The sequence below is a fragment of the Taudactylus pleione genome, unplaced genomic scaffold, assembly GCF_031769625.1.
Source record: "Taudactylus pleione unplaced genomic scaffold, aTauple2 ptg000015l, whole genome shotgun sequence".
Lineage (NCBI taxonomy): Eukaryota > Metazoa > Chordata > Amphibia > Anura > Myobatrachidae > Taudactylus > Taudactylus pleione.
The window spans coordinates 22,352,927-22,380,341 of record NW_028284417.1 but is presented as its reverse complement, the minus strand read 5'-3'; the positions used below and the strand labels follow the sequence as shown (position 1 = coordinate 22,380,341).

The 27,415-nt window shown below is 44.7% G+C and overlaps 1 protein-coding gene across 1 annotated transcript in view; it reads right to left on the bottom strand.

The window, feature by feature from the left end:
* The window catches only part of RARS2 (arginyl-tRNA synthetase 2, mitochondrial), an 86,743-nt gene that overhangs the window by 48,911 nt on the left and 10,417 nt on the right, over window positions 1-27,415 (bottom strand). Inside the window, exons 6-9 of the mRNA XM_088471930.1 lie at window positions 22,923-22,978; window positions 21,653-21,736; window positions 13,838-13,914; window positions 82-240 (exon numbers count right to left, since the gene is read on the bottom strand). Of these exons, the coding sequence (XP_088328056.1) occupies window positions 82-240; window positions 13,838-13,914; window positions 21,653-21,736; window positions 22,923-22,978 (376 nt within the window). The remainder of the gene's footprint in view (window positions 1-81; window positions 241-13,837; window positions 13,915-21,652; window positions 21,737-22,922; window positions 22,979-27,415) is intronic.

The following is a 27,415-nucleotide window of genomic DNA, read 5'->3' as shown; positions in this document are numbered from 1 at the left end:
AGTAAGTAGGCATGCCATGGTTGTTGATAAAGGGGAGATATAAAGGTGAACATCCCCTGTGATTGTGAAATGAAAACATACCTTATACACTTTAGCATACTCCTGAATGCTCAGGCCTCTGAAGTGTGTCCACAGTGACAGAGCTTGCTGATTTCCACTCTCAAGCTTTCCCATAAAATCCTGGACAGACAGCTTCATGTCTTCATCTTGTTCTGCAGCTGCATTAGCTTTCACATAAACCTGAGCAATACAGATGCGATATAAATAGCCAACTAAACATAAATAAATAATTGATATAAATGGGTGATCCAGGTACACACTTCTATTTAACTTTTCTACCAAAACAATATAGATATTGTAATACTAGTATGCCCGTGGCGAACATTTTGCCAATTTAAACCCAGAACATACGTACAGAAAATGCTTCGCTAGATAATGGCTAGATCATATGTTAATCTGAGGAATCGGGTAATAAAATTTGTGTGTGAAACATAACTGGCTAAGCCACGGCCCTTTTATGTTTTTGGGGGATTTTTTTATTGTAATATTTTGCCAATTTGTAAGTGTGATAATATATTTGGCCATGGACTCTGAAGCAAAATGGACAGTTTCCAGGAGGTATTGCAAGCTGAGCCCGTATAGATGCAAATGACAATGCACTGTTACTCCGCCTCACTGTCTCCCAGCCTCCCGCCAACCAGCGGCTGTCGGCAGCTCTCGTGGAAAGCAGAAAAAAAAAAAAAAAAAGTATGTTGCTCGCGAAGCGCAAACCCGATATTGATTGGATGGGAGTTGCGAGCCTGGAATTGACGTGTTGGAGAAAGTATGTGAGCGGTCACCCCTAACCCGCTTCCCCCGACTCTGTGTTCTGGTAGTTTTCTTGATATTTTAAGGTTAGCTATACTAAAGCATTTATTACGGTTTTTGTTGATTTTTTTTCATCAAATTTTATACAGTTTTATTCCAAATTCTGTAATTTATTGCTAATTGAAATCAGTCGCAAAAGAATCACATTAATATCTTAATTAGTTTGAGATATTAAAATTCAAAGAAGCAAATTATATATAGAGAATAAGATTTTGGATGGAAAAAACAATATTATGTATAAATATGTTTAACATTATGAAATAAATATGCGTTTTTGTTTTAAAAATCGCACTGTAATGTAATTGGTGTCAAATGAAAAATATATTATAGAGCTTTACAATTCCTCCTAATAAACTCCCTCTAATCTTTTACTATATAGATGGGTCCATATACATCTAGCCTCCTTGCGTGTTAAACAGTACTGCTAGTTGCACCATGCCGTGGTGCGACTGTAGCACTAAACGTCTTTTCATGCAACTTTTTCCCTTCAAATGGGTCTTTTCGCATAGTGATGTGAATAGGCTGCATAAGCAGCTTCTACTAATTAAAATGGTATGCAGCATGCCTCTATTCTATGTGCAACTGCAGGTGTATCTGCATGCGAAACGCTACGTTATAGTGTCAGCGGCTGTGTAAAAGCCACGCCTCTTTTTTCTGACACATCACGCCCCCTACTTGGCAGATCCCATAAGATTTTCGTCCTTTAGAGTAGATCAGGGAATCCAAATGTATGGCCACCCCTGCTATAGAGAATATGGGCCTGATTCATTAAGGATCACTATTGCGATCGCAGCTTTGAAATCATACACAGGTCTGAAAATATGATAATGATTGTTATCGCAATGCCGTCACACTGCCAGCATAGAGACACCCACTACCTCCATCTCACATTTGAAATACCTTGTAAATCTCCATAAACATCGGTAACATCGAGTACCTTCGGCCCCTCAAACAGAATTACAGCAGCACTGACCTTGGAAATTGCTAACCTTGTAGCATACAGAAAGTACTCAAGCTGCGTATGCCGTCATGATGGCTAATTTATGCACGCCCATGCAGAGGTGTTTAAATGGACTGGGACACCTACGTGTTTTCTCCGACCACTCCCCCGTCACCACCCCCAAATGCTCACTGCCTGTCAATCACTCTGCGATTGCTCTCTGTGGTCTGTGTGATCACAATGCGATCGCAGTGGTACCTTCGCACACTGCTAAACATATGCATGCGCCGTACGCAACAATCGCCCATCTGTGTACGCTTTAGCATTAGCTATCCTTAATGAATCAGGCCCTATGTCTATTCAAAAGACATAAAATAAAAGCTATTAAGAACTGCAAAATGTATTTATATTTTACATATTTCAGAACTTATTGCTTTATGATAAATTTCTGGCAAGCCAGTTCAAGGCTGCCTACGAATTGTAACTTACCTCAAAAAGATAAAAAAAGCAGATTCCCCTTGATCAAGACATTAAGGCGAAATGCGCTTCAGACCAGACCACAGGGTGCTCCACTGGTGCGCATAGGACAGCCCTATAACCAGGGTGTATGTGGATTTTGCCTGTATGTCCATAATTTGGTAAGCCTTTTGATTTATAGCCTGTGTTCACAGACAGGCTACTGATGACCTGATTTCACAGCAGTATCTGCCAAACTGACTATTACCGCTTTCACATCAGAAATGGCGGGTCCACCCAGGATTTGTACACTTGTCCATCCCAGGTGCGAGAGGTCCGAGACCCCTTTCTGACCGTGTAGATGACGTCACTCATCACTGCTGAGCCGGCGCTTGGAGATGAGATCTCCAAGCGTCAGCTCTCTCTATGCAGTGAACGGGACCCGGGTCGCCTCAACCCGGGTTACCTGTTCACACCGCAGCGTGAGCCGGGTTGCTCGAGTTCAACCCTGCTCATTACTAGAATTGAAATGCTGGGTCGCTCGTCCCAGGTTATTTCAACTGGTCCCTTTCACACTGCGCAGTAACACGGGTAGCTGCACGTTCATGTGCAATAACCAGAGTTATTTGATGGCAGTGTGAAAGCGCTATAAGTGATTTCTACTTAACGAATGGTGCCATTATTGAACAGCACAGGCACTTGATTACAAGAACTTTTTGATTATAAGCCTCCCTCTGTTGGTCAGCCTAGATTTTATTATGTAAACTCTTCATTATATTACATAGGTGAATTATAAACCATAGAATTCAATTATTACAGATTTAGTACTCAGCACTTTATAGGTATTATGTTGTTTCTCATGCTGCTATTTATTTCAACTGAGTGGTGGCTATTATTTTCAGATAATTTCTCTGACTGTATTTTTATGACAACCAATTATAACCAACTGATTGTGATATGTAAGGAACGCTATTCTGCTTATACGCACGCAACTGCGTTGCCATTATCAGCGGTGCTATTTAAATGTTTGCATTCGCATTGCGGATGCAGCCTGGCATAAGGACGCCCACTTCCTCTTACTCACATCCGTACACTTTCCCAACATAGCGACACAATCGGTAACATCAAACCCAGACGCACAGTTAAGAAAGCCCAGACCTCACTCAGGAATTGCTAACTTCTGCGCACACTATGAGTACTCTGGAGGCGTCTGGTATCGCAGTGCATAATTTATGCACGCCCATGCAACGGCGTTGAAACACACTGGCACGCCTGTGTTCGCTTGGCCACCACCCACAAACGGCACTTCCTGTCAATCACTTGGTCTTTCGTCTGTGTAGCCTCTGCGTTCGCAGTTCTGACCACAGCGTCTGACACATGCGCAGTACGAATCAACCGATTGCGTGCATATACGCAACTGCATTCCTTGCTGAATCAGGACCTTATTTGTTCATAGACTCTCTCTTGATATTTCCTATCAGCTCCCACAAGCAGCCAATTAGTTCTATACCCTAGGGCAGGCATGTCAAACATGCGGCCCAAATAAACATTTTATGCGGCCGGACTGTGTGGGCCCAAATACAAATATCATGTGGCCCAAACCCCTGCCGCGATCGGCGCTCAGCTCTGATCGGGCAGTGTTCACTGTATTTAAAGCTGGAAACGCTGGTCTCTGAAGCTATCAGACTAAAGAAAACTCTGATCACTTCAGAGGCCAGCTTTCCCAGTGATGCAGTTCGCGGGTGACGTCACCCGCGATGAGAGGAGCCTGCACCTGCTAGATCTAGTTAGATCCAGTCAGCGGCAGCGTCTACACGGGAGCCGTGCCCGGCGGCGTGCGTGAAGAGAAGTGAGTGAGAGGTAAGTACTGCAGTGGGGCCTGTTCTACAGTCATGGCCAAAAGTTTTGAGAATGACACAAGTATTGGTTTTCACAAAGTCTGCTGCTTCAGTTTTTATCATGGCAATTTGCATATACTCCAGAATTTCATGAAGAGTGATCAGATGAATTGCAATTAAAAGTCCCTCTTTGCCATGACAGTGAACTTAATCCCAAAAACAACATTTTCAATGCATTTCAGCCCTGCAACAAAAGGACCAGCTGACATCATGTCATTGATTCTCTCATTAACACAGGTGAGAGTGTTGACGAGGACAAAGCTGGAGATCACTCTGTCATGCTGATTGAGATAGAACAACAGACTGGAAGCTTTAAAAGGAGGGTGGAGCTTGAAATCATTGTTATTCCTCTGTTAACCATGGTTACCTGCAAGGAAACATGTGCAGTCATCATTGCTTTGCACAAAAAGGGCTTCACAGGCAAGGATATTGCTGCTAGTAAGATTGCACCTAAATCGGGGGGCGTGGCCACGGCTGCAATGGAGTAGGGAGCTTCCTATCTGAGCTCTCCTGCCATTTATCCGTGCTATACAAATCCTGCTCACTGTGACTGACCTGGTGGAACCAGTCGACTTGACAGCCTTCCGTGCCCCTGCTGACCTACCTGTGAAGACTGTTGGTGTTGCCGTCTGCCCGGGAGCTCTCCCCTTGTCTGCGGCCTCCTTCACAGCCGGCTCGCGGTGTTGTGCCGCCCACGTGCATCCGGGACCAGGGGGAGGCTGTCTCTCCTCGCTGCTGCGGTGGCTGGCGTCCCCTCGGGAGCGGCTCTGCTGTCCTGTGGCCGCAACCGGCGGGCGGCAGGCCCGCGATCTCCTGCAGCGGCTGCTGTCTCCCACGTGCCTCCGGACCTCCTTCGCGGCTGACTCGCGGTGTTGTGCCGCCCGCGCACATCCGGGGCCGGGGGGAGACTGTCTCTCCTCACTGCTGCAGCGGCTGGCATCCCCTCGGAGGCGGCTCTGCTGTCCTGTGGCTGCGTCCGGCGGGCAGTGTGGCCAGCGATCTCCTGCAGCTGCGGCTATCTCCTATGTGTCTCCGGACCTGAAGGGGAACGTATTCCCTCATTATTGCTGCTGATGGGGCTCCCCTGCTGTGGCCTCCTACACTCCTGCCTATATTAACCTCAGCGGCCTGCTGAGGTAGCTGCCGCCCACGTGACTCCAGACTCTGGGGAAGACATTCTCTCCCACCACTGCTGAGCCTGCTGTCATCTCCCCAGGTGAATCCCTCCTGTTGTGAGCTCTCACTCAGCCGCATTTTATACAGCTGGCAACTAGCAGGTGCTGCATAGAAGAACTGCCTCTCCCCACACCACAGCCTACAGGTACATCTCTCTATTACACCCTGTAGAGGACCACACTGCTTGGCAGCCATATTTAATACTGTGTGCCTATCCTTAATACTAGCTTCAGCACTGACAGTGCAATCCAGTTTTTTCCCATATTATGGGTAAAACTGGTCAGGCAGCCGCGGCTGCTAAATTGGAGCGGTTTGCACGCTCCACTACACCGCAACCTCCATCTGCATCCGAAGATGCACCATTAGAGGGCTCTCAAGGTTCTACAGATGCGACACCTCCTGAAGTTACCTTACAACAAGTTTTGGATGCCGTTACAGTAAATGGCAAACATTTATCAGATAAAATTGAAAAGGTGCAATGTGACGTCTCTTTGCTCCGTCAAGATATGCAACGCATCCGTGAGCGTATGGAGGAAGCTGAAACTCGTATCTCTTCACTGGAAGACTCGCATGGCCCTTTACAGGAACGTGTCTCTAATATGTGTCAACAGATGTCCGTTATGCAAAGCAAGCTGTCTGACATGGAAGGAAGACTTCGTCGCAACAATATACGATTCGTTGGGTTACCTGAAAAAGAGGAGGGTTCCTCGTCTGAATCCTTCCTTGAGACGTGGCTTTCAACTACTTATGGCAGGGAGTCCTTTTCTTCTCAATTTGCAGTTGAGAGGGCGCACCGAATTCCATCTAGACCTCTGCCTCCTGGTACTCCACCTCGCACGTTCATCGCTAAATTCCTGCATTATAAGGATCGGGACACTGTACTATGGCTGGCCCGTACTAAAGGTCCGCTAGAACGAAACGGAGTGCGCATTTCAGTATTTCCGGATTTTGCGGTAGAGGTCCAGAAAGATAGGGCTAAATTTCTTCCCATTAAACGCAGACTGCGGGACTTGAACCTCTCATACGCCATGCTATTTCCTTCAAAGTTGCGTGTGGTGGCTGACGGGGAGACCCGCTTCTTTACTTCTCCACGTGAAGCGGCTGTCTGGCTGGATCGCTATACCCCGGGCAATGGACAGCTAGCTCCTGATTGAATTACCTCTGATATAATATCCACTTCGTGTCATTATCTGTAATTTCTTTTCAGATTATAACTATCTGTTTGATTCCAGAGGCGAAAACTATGCTAGTATTTTGTCTATTATTGTATGTTTATCTTGGAGGTCCCCGATTGCCTTGGGGTAGGAGGGTAGTCTATGTAATTTCTTCTATATACAAAAAGTTGAATGCTTTCACTGTCACAGTATCTAATGGAGAGCTCCCATGTATTGGTAGCTATTTTTGTTCATTGCCCCTGTTACTTGTAGGGTATTTAATTGGTTTATGTTATTTAGTTTTAGGCAGTTGCAATTTTGGGATCCAAGTATACCTAGGTTCGAAGGGGTATACAGGGAGGGGGGTTGGCTAGGTTTGTTTAGAATGTTAAGTTTTTTGTTTGTTTTTCATTTATTTATTTTTGCTTTTCTCTGTCTACTATGTATATGCTGGCTGTTAGATCACACACTTTTTATTTTTCGCTTGGAAATTTGCTATATCTCTATTCCCATTTCCTTAGATATTTTCTATTTTTATTATGGTACGACTACTTACGTGGAATGTGAGGGGACTCAATGATAGAATAAAAAGATCCTTAGTGTTGAAAATGCTTTAAACAATATGATCCTGAAATCTCCTGTGTTACTGAGACTCATTTGATTGGAAGCAGGATTTTATCTCTTAAACGTCCCTGGGTGGGGTGGGCATATCACGCCTCACACACTTCGTCCTCAAGGGGGGGTCTCGGTACCGTTTGTATGTAACGCTGTTAAGATTGACCCTTATGGGCGCTATGTCTTTCTTGATTGTAAGGTTCACACTGTCCCTATTTTTTTACTTGCCGTTTATATACCCCCTCCATTCTCATATGAGGTGTTAAAAAAAGCAGCAGAATTTATTGCTTTGTCTCCTGCCACCCACGTGATCTGTTTAGGTGATTTTAACAACTATCTGAATCCCCTTTTAGATAAATGGCGTGAGGTCCATACGACTGGTCTAGTGGGGGGTGAGAGTGGATTTGCTAAATTTGTGGCTGGTTTGGGATGGGTAGATGCCTGGAGGATGAAGCATCCGGGGACGCAACAATATTACTGTTTTTCCTCCTCTTATTGCTCGTTCTCCAGAATTGATTTGGCTCTAGTCTCCCCTAGTTTGATTCCCAAAATATCTGGTGCGGAGTATAAGACAAGGGGTATATCAGATCACTCTCCCCTTATACTGAATGTGGACCTGAATGGTCCAAGAGGGCAGATATTATGGAAGTTACATCCCTCCTGGCTTCTGCAGATGGGGGCAGGTTCGGAACTTGAAGCGGCTTGGAGGAGCTTTTTTATTGATAATGCTGGCTCGGCTCCAATTGACGTAATTTGGGATGCATTTAAGGCCTTTATGCGAGGGACTTTGCTTAAGCGGGTTGCTGACCTTAAAAAGTATTATAGAGAGAAGGAGGTTGAACTTGAGAATACTTGCCGTTCACTGGAGTCTGAATATTTACAAAATAGGCTTGAAGAGACTCGAGTCCGATGGTTGGCGGCTCAGTCTGCTTGGACTACCCATCTTACTGATAGGAATACCCGCCGGCTGTTGTTCCAGTCTCATTCCCACTATATGTCTGCAGATAGGACAGGCAGTTTTTTAGCTCATTTAGTCCATGCTGACCGTCCCTCCACAGCTGTCCATGAAATATTTACTGCAGATGGGTTACTGGTTTCCAACACTTCTGACATTGCTGACACCTTTCTTAACTTTAATAAAAATATTTATAGCTCTGGACTGTCTTGCGCTCCAGCTGATCTGATGTCTTATGTAGCAGCAATTGGTCTCCCACATATGGCTCATGAGGAAAGGTCCTTTTTAGATGCCCCGCTTACACTAGAAGAGGTCGAGATTGCTATCAACTCCTTCCCAGGTGGTAAGTCTCCTGGTTCTGATGGTATCCCCTTGGAGGTTTACAAGAAACATGCTGGTCTATTTATACCGCAACTTTTAGAACTCTTTAATAATCTATATGATAAAGGTGTATTTCCAGCTTCCATGTCAGAAGCCATCATTATTGTGATACCAAAATCTGGGAAGGACCCTAAATTTCCCGATGCATACTGTCCTATTTCATTAATATCCACGGATGCAAAAATACTCGCTAAAATTCTACCAATCCCTCTTAATCAGGTTATTGCTAAGATTGTACATCCGGATCAGACTGGCTTTATGCCGGGACAGTCGACATCTATTAATATCAGGCGTCTTTATTCTCATCTCCAGGCTTCTCATAGTGGAGGGTCCTCCTCTGTAGTAGTCTCTCTAGATGCAGCAAAAGCATTTGATTCAGTGGAGTGGCCCTTCCTGTGGGAGGTCATGAGATGTATGGGTGTGGGTCCAGTATTTCTGAGATGGGTTCAGTTGCTGTATTACAGGCCAACTGCTCGCATCTCTGAATGGTTTCATTTCGCCCTCATTTGCATTGTCCAGAGGTACTAGGCAGGGATGTCCATTGTCTCCGAGCCTATTTGCTTTAGCTATTGAGCCGCTGGCGTGTCTTCTGCGTACACATCCTGATATCGCTGGCCTTACTCTGGGTAACAGGATGGATACAATAGCTTTATATGAAGATGACATGCTATTATTCCTCCAGAACTACGTGACTGCTATGCCCCTGGTTCTGCAGGTGATAGACAGGTTTAGTAATTATTCTGGCCTTGCCATTAATTGGGACAAATCCTCCATTCTCCCCCTTAGAGGACGCCTTCCTGTTAACCCATTAATTTCCCTACCTCTACGTTGGGTTGACTCCTTTAAATATTTGGGTATCTAATATTATGGAGGATTATTCTCGTCTGAATATTTTGCCTCTGTTTTCATATTTGAAAGATAGGATTAAAATCTGGCGCAAACTTCCCCTGACAGTAACAGGACGGGTCAATTTAATTAAAATGATAGTGCAACCTAAGTTTTTATATATTTTTCAACAAGCCCCAATTTATCTTCCTAAATCATTGTTTCGGAAACTGAACAGTATAATTTCTTCCCTGATTTGGTTAGATAAACGGTCTCGAATAAAGTTGGATGTACTTACTAGGTCAAGGACTTCAGGAGGATTAGCACTTCCCCATTTTCAATACTATTATTATGCAGCGCAACTGGCTCATCTGCGGCTGTAGGACAGTTCAGTTGACTCCCTTCCGGCTCTGTTAGTTTCTCAGGTGTCAGCGGGACATACACCCCTACAAGCTCTCCTCAGTGCTTCGCTCACTCGTAACGGTCCCCCTTTAGTTTTGCAGGCTTTGAGAATTTGGCGTGCTGCTCATGCACTAATACAATTTAGCGAGATTGACCCAGACAGCTGTCAGAACTTTCTTCTCTTAATGCCAGAGAGATTTGGGGTAGTAAAGGTATTATTACGATTAATCAGCTGTATCAAGATGGGATTCTTAAATCTTTTATTCAGCTGGTGGACGAATTTAAACTCCCATCTACTTATTTTTTTTTTAGGTATTTACAACTTCGCCATGCACTGAATACTCAATTTGCTAGTAAGACTCTCTCATTGCAACACTCACCCTTAAAATCTTTTCTTGTACATTTAGGCCCTAAACGGACACTCTCCTGTTTATATTCATTTTTGATATCATATCATCATGCTTCTGATTTGTCTCATTTGAAACAGTGTTGGGAATTGGAGTTGGGTGGTCTCACTGATGACGAGTGGAGTGGAGCACTTGCTTGTCCTCGTGTATCTACTGCCTCTATTCGGTTTCAGCAGATTCAGCTATTTCTACTTCATAGAACCTATTTCACACCAGCCCGGTTGGTGAAGTTTGGAGGGAGGGCTTCGGATGTTTGCCCAAAGTGTGGTACAGCCTCTGGTACCTTTTGGCATTTGCTATGGGAATGTCCTAAGGTGCAATTATTTTGGAGTCGGGTCCTCAGTGCGGTATCTGATACCGGTATTCCTCATTCTATTCTTACTCCGAGATTCTGTTGCCTTGGGATTATAGACGATGATATTTTAGATAAATATAAATTGCAATGTGCGATAAATTTATGTGTATTAGCTAAAGTTTGTATAGCAAGACTTTGGATGGCCCCTATTGGTCCTGACTTCCAGGCTTGGGTGTCCTTGGTTGCTCTAACTGTGCAACATAAACGTTATATGTATATAACACGAAATGCAGAATCTAAATATGAAAAGATTTGGGCCGGTTGGCTAGATTCAAGATATGCTTCCCCAAGTTAATCTGTCTGAGTTCTATATAACAGGTCTGGATGGGATAATGTTTCTGGTATATTAATGATATGCAAATCTCCACTTGTTCCATATATTTGATATTATTTCACATATTTTATGTGATTGTGTAGCAATTTGTTTCTTTATGTCATTATTAACTGTATATGTTGCTGGTAATTTTTTTTTATTTATTTATTTATTATTTTTATGTTCTTGTTTTGTATATGCAAAATTTCTTAATAAAAAAATTACTCAACTAAAAAAAAAAAAAAAAAAAGATTGCACCTAAATCAACCATTTATCTGATCATCAAGAACTTCAAGGAGAGAGGTTCAATAGTTGTGAAGAAGGCTTCAGGGCATCCAAGAAAGTCCAGCAAGTGCCAGGACAGTCTCCTAAAATTGATTTAGCTGCGGGATCGGGGAACCACCAGTGCAGAACTTGCTCAGGACTGGCAGCAGGCAGGTGTGAGTGCATCTTCACGCATAGTGAGGCGAAGCCTTTTGGAGGATGGCCTGGTGTCAAGAAGGGCAGCAAAGAAGCCACTTCTCTCCAGGAAAAACATCAGGGACAGACTGATATTCTGCAAAAGGTACAGGGATTGGACTGCTGAGGACTGTGGTAAAGTTATTTTCTCTGATGAATCCCCTTTCAGATTGTTTGGGGCATCTCGAAAAACGCTTGGCCGGAGATGGCATGATACAGGACTGATGGTAGCGCTCACCTTTACAACAATAAAGAATCCTGAGACCATTCATGTGTGGGGTTGCTTCTCAGCCAAGGGAGTGGGCTCACTCACAATTTTGCCTAAGAACACAGCCATGAATAAAGAATGGTACCAAAAAATCCTCCAAGAGCAACTTCTCCCAACCATCCAAGAAGAGTTGGTGACGAGCAATGCCAATTCCAGTATCATGGAGCACCTTGCCATAAGGCAAACATGATAACTAAGTGGCTCGGGGAACAAACTATTGAAATTTTGGGTCCATGGCCATGGAAACTCCCCACACCTTAATCCCATTGAGAACTTGTGGTCAATCCTCAAGAGGCAGGTGGACAAACTCTGACAAACTCCAAGCACTGATTAGGCAAGAATGGGCGGCCATCAGTCAGTATGTGGCCAAGAAGTTGATTGACAGCATGCCAGGGGGTCTTGAAAAAGAAGGGTCAAAACTGCAAATATGGACTCTTTGCATAAACTTAATGTAATTGTCAATAAAAGCCTTTGACATTTCTGAAATACTTGTAATTTTACTTCAGTATACCATAATAACATCCGACAAAAAGGTCTAAAAACACTGAAGCAGCAAACTTTGTGAAAATACTTGTGTCATTCTCAAAGCTTTCGGCCATGACTGTACACTGGGAGAAGGCACAGAATAAGGAGCACAACATAAGGGGCACTACTGAGGGCACTGCATAATGGGGATTACTGAGGGCACTGCATAAGGGGCACTATGGGGGACACTGCATAAGAGGCACTACATAATGGGCACTACTGGAGACACTGTATAATGGGTACTACTAGGGGCACAGCTTAAGGGGCTCTAATACAGGGGGCATTAAATAAAGGGCTCTTATACAGGGGGTATTGCACAATAGGCACAACTACAGTGGCATTGCATAAGGGGATCTAATACAGGGGGCACTGAATAATGGGAACCACAGTGGCATTGCAAAAGGAGCTCTAATACAGGGGGCAATGCATAATGGACACAACTACAGTGGCATTGCATAAGGAGCTCTTATACAGGGGGCATTGCATAATGCGCACAACTACAGTGGCATTGCATAAGGAACTCTTATATATGGGGAATTGCATTAGGAGCTCTTATACAGGGGGCATTGCATAATAGGCACTACTACAGTGGCATTGCATAAGGAGCTCTTATACAGGGAGCATTGCATAATGGGCACAACTACAGTGGTATTGCATAAGGAGCTCTTATACTGGGGGCATTGCATAATGGGCACAACTTCAGGGGGCATTGCATAAGGGGCTCTAATACAGGGGGGCATTGCATTCATTTTTATGAATAATAAACCTTTCAAAATTGCATAGAAGACTTTTTTTTTCTTGCAGCACACACACTCTTATGCTGGGTACACACTGACAGATACATTGGCTGATCAATTGATCGGCTGATATATCTGCTGCCCGTTGGCCAGTGTGTAGCCGCGATATGTCCGTGAATGTCGTTGTTCACCAACATATCACATTGGCTATGCTGTACAGCCGATGGACAGATATGTCTGCAGATATATCTGTCCATCGGCAAGTGTGTAGGGTACACACACAGCGGCAGCCACGAGGAGGAGGGCGGGATACGCCCCCGACATGCCCACCGCCCGCCCCCAGAGGGCACAAGCAGATGATGGCCGTTCAGTGTGTATGAACGACCATCACCTGCAGATATATCTATCAGGTGTGTACCCACCTTTAGACCTTGAATATTCGGCTATCCATGTGATCTATAAGGACATACAGCAATTTTTTGTCATCACTGCTTCTTACCCAAAAAATTATTTACAGCGTCTGAGTAGAATCTGATATTATACCTGGACCCTGGGTTTATTTTATTATGCAATTATTTGTTATATGTGCATTTTATGTGATAGGGTGGTGAAATATAACAAAACAATTACACTAAAGCTGGGTACACATGTAAAGATTTTCTGTCCAACCATCCAACTTGTTGAGTGGTTGGAATGAAAATCTGGTAAGGTATGAAAGCAAATGACAATCAGCAATTTGCTCTCAATCGCCAGAGAATGGCCATTTAGGAGCAAATTGCTGATCATCACTTACTCCCATACGTTACCAGATTTTCATTCCAACCAATCAACTAGATGGGTGATTGGACAGAAAATGTTTAAGTGTGTATGCAGCATAAAGGGGACTTTGGATGTAATCCAATTGTCCCCTTTATTCTCACTTGTCAGCACTAGCACTTTGACCCCCGCCTTCCATGTTGTGTATTGTTGTTTGTGAGTCTATTTTAAATTAATTTTCAGCCTGCAATAAAAGTTATGTTTTAACTGAACAAATTCCAAATTTTGCTATAAGAGTGCTCCCCACTAGAGTCCTTCCTGGTTTTTCCAGACCTTTTTTCTTGTTACCTCAAAAAGGTGTTGTAGAGGATTAGTGTTGAGTTTCTCTTCGCAGCCAAACTTGCTGAATCCAGCACCCAGAAGACCTATAAAATAATGCTGGTTTTTAAAAGGAACACTGGCATATTTATGCATGCTCTGTTCTCTCAGGGCCAAATTCAATGCAGTGCGATGCTGAATAGCCGTGGGAGGAAGCTCCCGCAGCTATTCAATACACCACACTGTTTGGGCGGCTAAAGGATTTCTTCTTGTACCCCGCTGTGATGCGAGGAGAAATCCGACAAAAGTGTCAGGCGCGCAGCTGTTTGCTGGCTTAGCGCAGCGCTAACAGCCTTGTGCCTGACACTTTTGTCATAGAATGCCGGTTACCGCACCTTAACACCCGGGTTAAGTCGTGAGAACCGGCATTCTCTGACTTAACCAATTCCCGACAAGGCAAACAGCGCGGTGTATTGAATAGCTCCTGGAGCTCCCTCCCGCGGGTATTCATCATCGCATTGAATTAAATTCCTCCTTCAGATAGCATTTCCTAATGCTACAGATCCAAGCTCTCTCAATCCATACCAAATTGATTATTGCTTTTTTTCATTTTTATTTATACATTTTCTTTTTACATATACTAACCCAAGTTCAACTGGAAATAATTAAAAACTAATTTTATTGAATCCTTGTCTAAACAAGAGCATTGGCCCTTAACTATATAGGAATGATATATAGGATGCCCTCTCCAGACATAACAGACATATGAGGTGTTCCCAATGTCATAGAAACAGAAAGGAGGGAATTTATTTTTTATTTTTATTTTTTTTTATGTACCCACAGTAAAATCCTTTTTTCGTAATACATCTGGGGAAAAGGGAAGAGAAGACGCTGGGTTAGCTGGTTGAGCTTCAGAAACAGGCACTAAAGTGTTAACTAACTAGACCCTCCGCCCCCACTAACCCTTCCTGCTTCCCTCATACTTCAGTTTATTGTCTATAGCAAAGCTGCATGGAGGAAGCACACCCGACTATCAAACAAGGAGAGATAGAACAAACAGGAAAAGCACCAGAAAGGGAGGGATCACAGTGTCCCCAAGATGGATTATGCTGACACGTCCCAAAGTAAACCGAACAGGGGGGCCTCATCCGGTAGAGACTGCACGCAAAATATTGCGGCCAAAATCACCATTGATTAAACTGAAAGTATGAAAACTGTAAAACTTGGAGAAGGTATACACAGAAGACAAGGTCGCCGCTCTGCACAACTGCTCCACTGAAGCATCATGGAAAAATGCCGAAGAGGCCTCAACCGCACAAGTCAAGTGGGCCCAGAGTGAAATCGGAACTGGTGCATTAGAAGAAAAATATGCCTGAAGAATGGCTGACGTGTCCCATCAAGTAATGGATTGATTGGAGGCAGGCCTGCAATGCTTGGGAGCATCCACAAGGACCAAAAAGCAATCAGTATGGCAAAGCCCCCACAATATTCAGAAGATGGAGTGTAGAGGTAGTAGAGGACCCAGGAAAGGAAGGGAGAAACTGTCCTGGTTCAGATGGAACTTGGAAACCACCTTAGGCAAAAACGAAGGCTTAGTCCGTAACATCACCCTATCGGAATGAAAAATAATTAAGGGAGGCTTACAAGACAGAGCTGCCAATTCCGATACCCTTCTAGCTGAAGCTATGGCTAAGAAGAAAACTATCTTCAGGGTACAATAGGGCAGCTCCACCGGCTCAAGAGGCTCAAAAGGGGGGCATCTGAAGAGCCTCCAGAAACAAATTTAAATCTCACAGAGTGATAGGAGGAATGTTTGGTTGATGGATGTGGAGCACCCATAACACGAAGTGGTGTACCTCCGGAATGAACGCCAGATGCCATTGGAAAAGCACATGAAGAGCGAATACCTGACCTTTCAAGTGAGGAAAGGCGAAGACCCTTTAACAGTTCTTTGTGTAGAAAGGACAAGAGACAAGAGACACGAAAGACATTCGCCGGAAGGCGACACACTCACACCAGAGAATATAAAGGCGCCAGAACAGATGGTAGATCCTGGAGGTGACTGTCTAGTCTGAAGCATGGTAGAGACCACTGGCTTCGAAAATATGTTGGCTTCAAGAGCCAAACTCTGGTAAAGGCACGGCCCTTGGCGAGTTAGATCCTAGCTGAGAGGGAGACGCCACAGAGTGTCGGCCAGAAGACCCTACAGAGGCGAGTACCAAGCTTGATGCGGCCAATTCAGCAAGGCCTTCTTGCCGAACTTTCTGAATCAACGTGGCCAACATGGAAGCAGGTGGGAAGAGATAACCTAACCAGAAGGACCAAGGAACCGAAAGAGCGTGCACCAAGGTTGTCAGAGGGTCCCTAGACCGCGCTCCGTGGACTGCCATGAGGTCTATTTTGGCATTCCCCAAAGATCTGTTATGTCCTGAAAAACTTCTTGATGGAGTTCCCATTCCCCTGGATGAACTGTGTGATGACTAAGAAAGTCCACCCCTCAATTTTCCACCCTGGGAATATGAATGGCCGAGATCACCGGCACCTAGGTCTCCACACAAGAAAAGATGTGAGCAACTTCTGCCAGCACCTGGCGATTGATATTGATATATGCCATGGCGTTGTCCAATTGAGTTTGCACTTGCTTGTTGTGCAGACATACTGAGCCTGAAGGAGAGCCAGTTTGACCACTCTCAGCTCCAGAATGTCGATGGGGATCACTCACTTGGACCTGGACCAGCAGCTCTGTAGATGAAGGCTGAGGGTCACGGCTCCCCCGCCAATCTGCTGGCATGGGTGGTAACCAGGGTCCAGTCTCAAATCAAGAAGGGGGGCTCTTGGTCGGATTCCAAGACTGAATGCACCACTGTAGAAATTGACACATCTTGAGAAGACAGATGGAAAAACTGTTGGTGTAAAAGATGTCCCTTTCAGATCCAATGAGCAAGGATCTGGTTCTGTAAAGGGCAAGGGTGGAACCTGGTATAAGGAATTGCCTTGAATGATGCCACCATCTTTCCCAGGAGTTGCAAGCACCTGAGAACAGAAACCTGTGGGAGATGGCTGAGGATCCTGACCAAAGTCTGAAATTCCCGAACCTGTGTCAGAGAAAGGTAGACCCACTGACTGTGCATGTTGAAAAGAATGCCTAAGAAGATCATCTGCTGGGATGGAATAAGGTTGGACTGTGAATAGTTGAGTAGTCTTGGACTTTGAATAGTTGAGTAGCCTCTAGATGGTCTCGTACCACCTGCAAATGCTGATGCAGAACCGCCTCAGAGTCTGCCTTTACAAATATGGGATAATGGTAATAACCTGTCTTCTGAGCAAAGCAACCTTGAGGACCATCACTTCTGTGAACACTCTGGGAGTCGTAGATAAACCAAACAGTAGATCCCGGAACGGTCTGTCTCCCACCGTAAAGCAGAGCAACCATTGATTACCTTCCAAAATAGGAACGGGAAGATATGCATCCTTGACGTCCAGGGACAACAAGAATTCCTCTTCTAACATGAAACTGATGGTAGAACATATGGTCTCCATCTTGATGTGAGCTAACTGCAGGTGAGGGTTTAGCTGTTTCAAGTTCAGAATTGGACAGAAAGAACAGTTTGGCTTGCTCACCAGAAAGAGATTAGAGTAGAACCCCTGGCCACGTTAGTCTACGGAAACCGGAACAATAACTCCTGAACCTAAAGGAAAAAGAACCGCCATCTTAAAGAAGAGGAGTAACAAAGAAACCTCTGTGATCCACCAAATCCAGATGTAACCACTGTCCAGAACGCCCCGAACCCAACGATTCGGCACTGACTGGATCCAGACATCCCGAAAAAGTAGGCACAGAAACAGACAAATCTCAGGTGCATAACTCCAAATTATGGAGTTATGCACCTGAGATTTGTCTGTTTCTGTGCCTGCAATTAGTCTCACCAGGTAGCACCTCCCATCATATATATAGTCAGGTTGTGCAGGCCAGAAATCTTTCCCATATGCTCCATTTAATGTGCTTTATTGCACTTCAGAGGGAAAAGAGACGCCCTCATTCTGGATTAGCACCCTTCCTTATTGGTTTAAAAGCATGGAGTATGGTAATGTATATGCACACTGTATAAGGCACAATTCTAGATAAGTCCTACAAGTTATAAACTGTAATGCAACTTTGGTTCATTTTTGGGGTGTGGGTCCCCCTGGATTGCGTTGGTTAATCTGTCTCAGGCCACCGCATTAAAACACATTTTCCTTTATAACACATTTTAACCCTTCACTGTGTGTTTAATATATATGTACTTCACTTTTTTATTTTCATTCTTTATATGCAGCTGCGGCTGCTCCTATCTCTTTACACTGCACTTTTCTTACTATGGTGGTGCCCTGGGGTGGCTTGGCTGGGCCAGTTTTGGGGGGTCCTGCGCTCTGGATTTGAACCCTAGTATGTTAGGGACCTACCCGAAAGAGGTTACCTGGATATGGTGGGTAGGCCCATAACTTTGGCCATGATTATGCTAAAAACCTCTATTGATCGCAAAATTTTATTGCATTTATATATATTATTAATAATTTGGACTTGTGCACCTGAGATTTGTCTGTTTCTGTGCCTGCAATTAGTCTCATCAGGTAGCACCTCCCATCATATATATAGTCAGGTTGTGCAGTCCAAAAATCTTTCCCATATCCCGAACAAGTAGTAAGTGGGCCCCTACCATCTGTGGTCAGGACAGAGACCCAAAGAGACGGCTGCCTACTTGTCAACAAATCTAACACTGGGTCAAAGAGTGGTGGAGGCTCCTCTTTCATGAGAAGATCCTCTACAGAAGAAGCTGGACTGACCCCTGAAGGAGTTGAATCTACCACGTCCTGCCATGCAAAAGTGGAGAAAATATGGCAACTTGGACATTGGTGGTAAAACGGGAAAATAAAAGGTTTTTGCCGCCAGTAGCCAGAGAGATAATATTGGTAAGTTCCGGTCCAAAAAGTGTATCCCCTACAAATGGGACAGCCTCCAAGGAATGCTTGGATTTCAGATCTCCCTCCCAAGTTTGGAGCCAAAGCGATCTTCTAGCATCGCCCATATATATCGAGGCCTCACAGATCTGATCCAGCAAGGCAAGAAGGTCCATGGAATCATTAGCTGATTGCAGGCCTGAAGAAAACTGCAATTGCTAAAGCAGGACATAGTGAAGTACCTGTAAAGCAAAATATAGACTTGAGCTCTTCTTATCCGTTTGATCCTCAAGGATGCAGCCTGCATCTTTGGGCTAACCATAGCTTTATAAAGCCTAGCTATAGAATCATCCACTCTATCAGGCTTCAGCCAGGCATCAGTCAGTTTCTGCGAAGCGAGAAAATGGTGGAGAGATGATGGACTGTTTCTTTTTACGCTTAAAAAATTAAGACAAGGTGCCTGCCTTAGAAACCCCGCGTCCTGAATATTGAAGGTTTGACGGACTGCAGCAGTCAAATCCGGAATCCCAAACTGGCTGGAGATTTCTCCTCCCAACCAGTCTTATCCTCCCAATCAGGATCCTGGAGTTCACCCTCCTCCTGGGTAGAAATCAAATCGGATTCCCCTGGAAAGGTGGCTTGATGGGATTTAGGACTCTTACTTTAAGGCTGTCCCGGCGGAAGCGGCTATCTTCTCCATGGAAACTGACATCTTAGAGAGGCATTTCTCTATATTACGTGCATAGAATGGTTGTTGGTCTGAGGAAGCTAGTGGTTCCTGCTGGGATCCTGGGAAAAGAGAATCACTGACCTCTGAATGGCGACCTACCCGTCTAGAAAGGTCCGCAACGGCCTCTGCCATGGATTTAGCCCAATCCGGAATAGTGGACTTTCACGACATGCCCCTGGGCGGCTCGCCATTCACCCCAAGATCACGAATGGTGCAGAGGGCCCCTGGTTACGTGCAACCTTGGAATAATATGGCATCACACTTAGATCATGAATGAAACAGTGTGGATGAGGAGACCTGTTTAGACTTCTCCTCCTTTCCGGCCATGCTGTCTTAGGAAAGATACACGCAAAACAGAGGTGGAGAGTGTAAAAAGCTACCTGAATTCACAGAAAAAGGGTGCAAGTACAAACTCACTATAGTAGTAAGGTATTAACAAGAACCTGCCTAAGTTTACAGTTAGAAAAACAGCAGAAGCGCAATTAAATAAAATGAATGCAGCATCACTATCAGGATTGTACACAAAACTGTCACTAGGGGTCTATGTACTAAGCCTTGGAGTGAGATAAAGTGGACAAAGTTAAAGTACCTACCAGTCAGCTCCTGTCATTTTTCAAATACAGCTTGTAAAGTGACAGTTAGAAGCAGATTAGTTAGTTATTTATCTCAGTCCACTTTATCTCTCTCCAAGGCTTAGAACATAGGGCCTTTTTCAGACCCCATCGCAAGCGATGTGCGCTCGCAACTGTGTCGATGGTGGCCCACAGCGCATGCGCACAACGGAGTCTACCACAAGGGTCTCGTCGCAAGCCCGATGGTCGTGATGGTCTTGACCATCGTGACAATCATCATGGTCGCTCGCTATAGCTGTGGGTGGTCATCCACAGCTATGCGAGCGGCCAAGAGGCCGCTCCAAATAAATAAAAAAAAGCCCGGCCCTGATTCAGAGCGAGCGGCTCTGAATCAGGTCCAGAGACCCATAAGGGCATAATTTTTCAACAAGTTTTATCATTCGCAACGAGTGATCAAACACGTTGCATATGATAAATGGTGCTCAAGCCAATCAGCTCCCAACTGTCATTTTTCAAACAGATGACAGTTGGGAGCTGATTGGCTGGAGCACCATTATATAAGCAATAAGTTGCATCACTCGTTGTGAATTATAAAACTCGTTGATAAATGATGCCCCAAGTCTTTATTACATGTGTGCGAACAGTTACAAGAGTTATACTTAACTATCTAATAGCACTTAGCCTATGTCCCCTAACAGTTATATGTGTATAGTACAGAGAGCCTAAAATGGAACACCCTGAGACTAACAAACAATCCCCACAGTATACTAAGTGTGAGCCTAAGAAACAATCCCCCTACAGGAAAACCCGCTTTACCCCGGAGCCAGCAGCAATCTCAAAACGGTTTTCAGGAGTAGATGTAAAGGCTGCAATGAGTTAGCGTCCTGTTCTGGGTAGAAAGACCGCCAAGGAGGGAGAGGGTGAGCTTACCATCACTCAGCCAACTGAAATGGAGCTAATAAGCTCTGCACAGGAGGAGAGGCACCCAAATACAGGACCAGCAGTAAGACGGCGCTGTTGGGACTCAGACTTGGCAGCCCAGTGCTAAGTGGAGGTATGCTTTAGCCACATTCTAGAGGCATTATCCTCAACCCAACTTTCTAAGAGGCCAGATCCCGGAGCCAGCAGTGAGGAACCAGTGATCTGAATGCAGGGCTGCTGCAGGGGAAAGCTGTCAGAGTGGGTGTTATAACTAACTAAAGGGACCCGATCTGAAGCCGCCTGAGCCCTGTAAACAGGAATTAAGGCCAGTGATACAAGAGCAAACAAAGATATTAAATAAAAACTAAGATACATTTAAGACCTAAAGAGAATAGTGCCTAGGGTGCTAAGAAAAAAAAAAGAAGTATGGGGGAAGTGTGAGGGGTTAGTGCGGGACCGAGCCAGATAGTTAACACTTTAGTGCCTGCGCCTGAAACCCAGCCAACTAACCCAGCGTCAACTCTCCCAGTGTCCCCCAGATCGATGTATGAAAAAAGAAAAAAAAAATAATGATATAAAAAAGAATGTGTATAGCTATAATATACTAAGTTATAAGTACTTATCTATTACATAGAAAAGAAAATATTTAGATTACTTGACTACAATCCGCATAACACTACTCACCAAACTGCAGGCCCCAGTCCCCTAGGTAGTTTATTCTTCTAACTTCATTACCAGCTGCTTCCTTCAGATTAGCAATAAAATTTCCTAGTAAATAACAAATAAGTGTACATTAACAAATTAACTATGGGCCTGCTTCAGAGATGTACGCTAATGCCAATGCTGTTGCGAATTTGAACGCAGCGGCTGTGCAAAAATATGCAAATGTCGCAGTCGTCGGGATTTGTATGGAGATGCCCACCGGTGGCTTGGCAAATCCAAGCGACTGCATACAAAGATGCAGCATCGGGCGCAGGTCAGTCAATTATATGGTCGCACAGAATGGCTGCCGGTACTGAGACAACAGCTGGCCATTTTTACCGCATACGGGATCACAGTCGTGGCTGAGACGCACCCTGTAAAAGGTCATGACACATCTGCGTTTGAGTTGCCACCCCCCATTGTCGTCCACAAACGATCACTGCGAATAAATTACTTTGCAAATAAATCCTTACTGCGTGCAACGCCGGTAATGGAACGTGCGGCATGTGCAATACAACTCATGCGCAGATCACCGATAATCTCTCAACTGCGGAAATTAAGCAGCCTTAATTTAAATTTCAAATAAACACAATATTTCACCAATTATCGTAGAGCGCAAACGTCCAACATTAAACTTTTTAGTAATATTGAGTGAACTACAACAGAAAAAAAGCATCGGTATTGCGTCCATTTTTGAATCATGCCCTATATTACAAACAGTAGTACTACTATACATTACAGCTACATTTTTGCCTCCCAGGCGAAACATATCACAATAGGTATAGAAACAAAATCGTAGGCACATTATATTGAACACATTAGTTTATTATAATGTAGGTGAACATCCCTTTCAGAGTATTGCTCCTCCATTAGGTAATTTTATAATATACCTTCCCTACTAGTAAACAATTGTGTACAGTATAATTTGTTCTGGAAATATTGGTACACTTGTAGTACATTACAGATTGTCTGAAATAGCCAAAGTGTGAATGCCACACCTATAGTATGGGTCATATCGCTGTTACAGAGAATAACGATAACTGATCATGTACAACTGCCTAAAATGCATTCTTTACAATTATTTACAAACTAAACAAAAAATAAACATATTAACAATATGTGCCAGTTTTTGGTGTTAATTTTAAAATTTTCATAAAAATGTTGTTACTGAAGATTTTGTTATCAATATCTCTTTATTTTAGGAGATAGGAAAGGTGAAAATTAAGTTCAAAATAAACATGCAATAACTCACCAATTATTGTAGAGCGCAAATGTCCAACGTGAAACTTTTTAGCAATATTAGGTGAACTGCAACAGGAAGCACAAATAACAGGTAAACATTCTGTAATACGAAACGACTATGTAAACTTCTTTCACCCTGTTATGTATTAATTTTTAATGGACATCAGTATAAGTTTTAAAAGGAGAAAAAAAAAATCCTATTTTTTAATTGTGATTATCCTTTATTTACAATCTACAGTCAGAATACTCAGCAGTGTACACTAAAGACTTGTGAAACAAACTACGTAAAATGACATAAAAAGAGAAGGTAAAGACAGTACGTCTTATAGGTACCTACCACTAAAGAATTTGCTAATTAGTGGAAGATGGCTTTAGCACTTCTCCAACCTTTGGGACAATGGCCCTCATTCAGAGCCGTACGCTCTGAGCAGAGCGCACGCTCTGCATGAGGGCCGGGCTCCTTTTTCATGGAGCGTCCTCCTGGACGCTCGTATAGCTGTGGGTCACCACCCACAGGCTATACGAGCGTGCATTTTGATGGCCGCGATGGTCGTGACCATCGCGACCATCGAAATTGCGAGCCGGAGCCTGCGGTTGAGGTTTTCAACCGCAAGCTCCGGAGTGATTTTGGCTCTATCAGAGCCAAAATCACTCCCACTGACATCACTAGTGATGTCAGTGGGCCGGCTTCTGACGGGAGGCGTTCCCGTGGGAACGCCCCCGTCAGGGAGGCACGCCCCCGGCACGCCCACCAAAGGGGGCGTGCTGTCAATCAACATTGACAGCACGCCCCCTTTGATCGGACACAACGAGCGAAGGAAAGTCCTTCGCTCGTCGTGTCTGGCGCATGCGCACGACGGAGCTCCCTCCGTCGTGCGCATGCTCAGTGCAGACCATCGACCCACTTGCGAGCGTACAGCCGCTCGCGAGTGGGTCTGAATCAGGCCCAATGTTTTCCAATATGGATCATTTTACCCAAAAAATAAAAGCTATTAAATCCTGTGCCCTGTGTCACCGTATTCCTTCACTCCACATTATTTGTAAGAATATATTTATATGTATATATTTAAGTTTTGTTGTTGGTGTTGTTCTCTCCAAAATGTTATGTTATAGATGGATGGATTTACATATCTGTTAAATCATTGTCATTTTTAAACCACTTAACTGGCTAATGTTTTTTAAAATGTTAATTGTTTTTTTAGTATCAGATTATGTAATAATAGCTATTTACACCCGATTCAATACAACTTTATCAACAAATTTGCAGGTTTGTCAATAAAATTAAACCAAGTAAGGATTAAATAGCTAATAAACCATTCATTTGATAATTAAAAAAAAAAAAAAAAAAAAAGAAACACAACCTTTACGGTGATTAATATATAATATATACATGCACCAACTCTAAAAAACAGGATTTTTTTTGTACTTACTGTTAAATCCCTTTCTCCGATTCCATCTGGGGGACACTGCCACCATGGGTTGCTTGAGGGATCCAAAGAAGCTGGCACTTAATGTATCTCTTTAAGACACTGGCTCCTCCCTCAGCAACCCCTGGTCGTCAGTACAATCCCTACACCAAGGGAAACAACAAGTGTAACATGCAAACCAGCAAATAACACCCGAGAATTAGCTTAATGCAGTGTGCCCCAGATGGAATCAGAGAGAGGGATTTAACGATAAGTACAAAAAATCCCAATTTCTCATTCTTCCAATCTTGTTGACACTGCTACCGTGGGACATTCAAAAACTTCCCCAGGGGAGGGTACACTAATCCAACCCAAACGCAGTACTTTTCACTCAAAAGAAGCCTCTTTGGATGCAAAAAACTGAAAACAATAAAAACGGGCAAATCTGTAGACAGAGGACCACATGGCCACACAACACAACTGAGCGGTGGAGGCCCTATGCTATGCGGCCCAGAAAGCACTCACTGCGACACCCCAGAGCAGATCGCCCAGAGAGCCTGATTCAGACCCGCTTGCAAGCGGGTCGATGGTGGCCCAGTGCGCATGCGCACGACAGAGCCGGCTCCATCGTGCGCATGCGCAAGACCCGGATAGCGACGGGCAAACCGTCGCTCTGGGTCTCGTACCAAAGGGGGCGTGCTGTCGATGTTGAGTGACAGCACGCCCCCTTTGGTGGGCGGTCCGGGGGCGTGGCTGCCCAGACTGGGGCCAGCCCCACTGACATCACAAGTGATGTCAGTGGGAGTGCGTTCGGCTCTGTTTGAGCCGAAAGCACTCTTGGGCTTGCGGCAACGAGATCCTACCACAAGGGTCTCGTCGCAAGCCCGATGGTCACGATGTCCTTGACCATCACGACCATCATCATGGCCGCTCGCTATAGCTGTGGGTGGTCACCAACAGCTATGCGAGCGGCCAGGAGGCCGTTCTGCAAAACCAGAGGGTCGGCCCTGATTCAGAGCGAGCGCTCTGTCAGAGCGTCCGGCTCTGAATCAGGCCCAGAGTCAGAATAAGCTAAGAGAATGACAGAGTTGATCCACCTCGCAATAGTCTTCTTCCCCGCCAGCCACCCTCGTTTATGAACATCATAAAGCACCAGAAGAGAATCAGTGCACCAAACCAAGGACATTCTCTCCAAATACAGATGTGCAAACTACATCCAAGAGAGCCAAATACGCTTAATCCTCAGGAGGAAGCAGTTGGGCAGAACACAGAAAAAAAAACTATTTCATGATTGATGTGGATGCCGTTACCACTTTAGGCTGGAACAAAGGAGTCATACGCAAAACTGCCCTATCCTCATGGAAGAGGAGATAAAGCATTATACAAGATAAGGCACCAAGCTCAGAGATATGCCGGGCTGAGGTGATGGCAATAAGGAAGACAAGCTTGCAAGTCAGAAACTTCAGCTCAACTGCCTTCAAAGGCTTAAAAGGGGCCTGTTGAAAAGCAAACAAGACCGGGTCCAGATCCTATGGAGCCACTGGGGAGACGAAGGGAGGCTGGATAAGCAGAGCAACCTGCAAAAACATCCAAACCTCTGGAGCCAATCAGCGCTGAAATTAATCCCTTTATTTTCGTGTTCCTGCTGAGAAAATCTGCTTCCCAATTGTCCACCTCATATTGGAGATCACGGGGACTAATGTCTCTGCCCAAGTTAGGATCCGGGCATCCTCCACAAAGCCGTGGCAATGGCCAACTGGACCATGGCGGGTGTGCCTGCCAGGAGCACAAGACAGAGCAAGAAAAATAGCCTGGAGTTCCAGAATATTTGTGAGAAGGGTAGACTCCCGCTGGGACCAAAGACAGTGCAGATGAAGGTGTAAGGCCATCACTCCACAACCCAGTAAGCTGGCATCCGTTATCACAATGACCCATGGAGTAGCCAGGGACCGGCTCTTGCAGAGATTCTCTCTGATCAGCCACCAATGCAGGGGCTGTGGAGTGCTCAAGGAGAGGGTGAGCAACTGATACGGTGAGACGCACGGTAGAACCTGACCAACCCTTCAGGATGTCCGACTGGAATTCCTGAGAGTGAAACAGAGCATAATGTATGGTCTCGAAGATGAAAACCATCTTCCTCATCAATTTCACACACAGCAGGACAGACAGTTGATTCAATATAAAAACCTTCTGGTCCAGACCACCCGAACAGATCTCGATTTACAGAAGGAGTACCCTCTGAAGGCTGGTGTCAAAAATCAACACCAGGAACATCATGCGTTGACAAAGCACTAGAAGGGACTTCTGTAAATTCAGGATTCAGCCATATCCTTGTAACACCTGAACCGTGTGATCGAGAGGGCACTGTAGTAAGGGAGCATAGGCCGCCTTGATAAAGAGCTTGTCCGAGTATGGTATATTGTTATACCCTCCTTCTGCAACAGAGACGCAAATCATTGCCATGAGTTTTGTAAGAGTTGTGCAGTTGTGGCTAAATCGAAGGGAAGCTCCTTGAACTGATAGTGGGCTCTTCCTATGGCGAACCGGAGGATTGACTCATGGCCCTCCTGGACTGGGACATGGAGATATGTATCCTTAATGTATATGGAGGCCAAAACTTGTTGACCTCCATGCTGCAAATCACTGACTGCAGGGACTCCATCTGGAACTGTTCCACCCACAACCTGGAGTTGAGTGTTTTGAGGTTGACAATGAGAAAAAAATTACCCATTCGGCTTATGGACCAAAAAAAGGTTCTAAACGCCCCTTCCGAGCCTGGGATAGCAGTATAGAAAATCTTCTGTACGATCCCCAGCAGTCTGTGGAGAACTACATCCACCAGTCACTGAAAAGGAGGAGGCAATATCCAACTCTGGTGCCTGACAAGTGGGGAGCCACCACTGTAAGCACTACGCCTCTCAGGCACCTTGAGTCTGGTACTTCTACTGGACCAGGCAAATCTGCCATGCTTCTCCAAGCTCAGACATAAAAAACGATTACCTCTAGAGGCCTGCCCACTGGTCGCTGCCTCGCCCTGAAAGGATGGCCAAAAGGAACAAAACTGATACCCTCTAAGTTTTGGTGCTGACACTGGAAG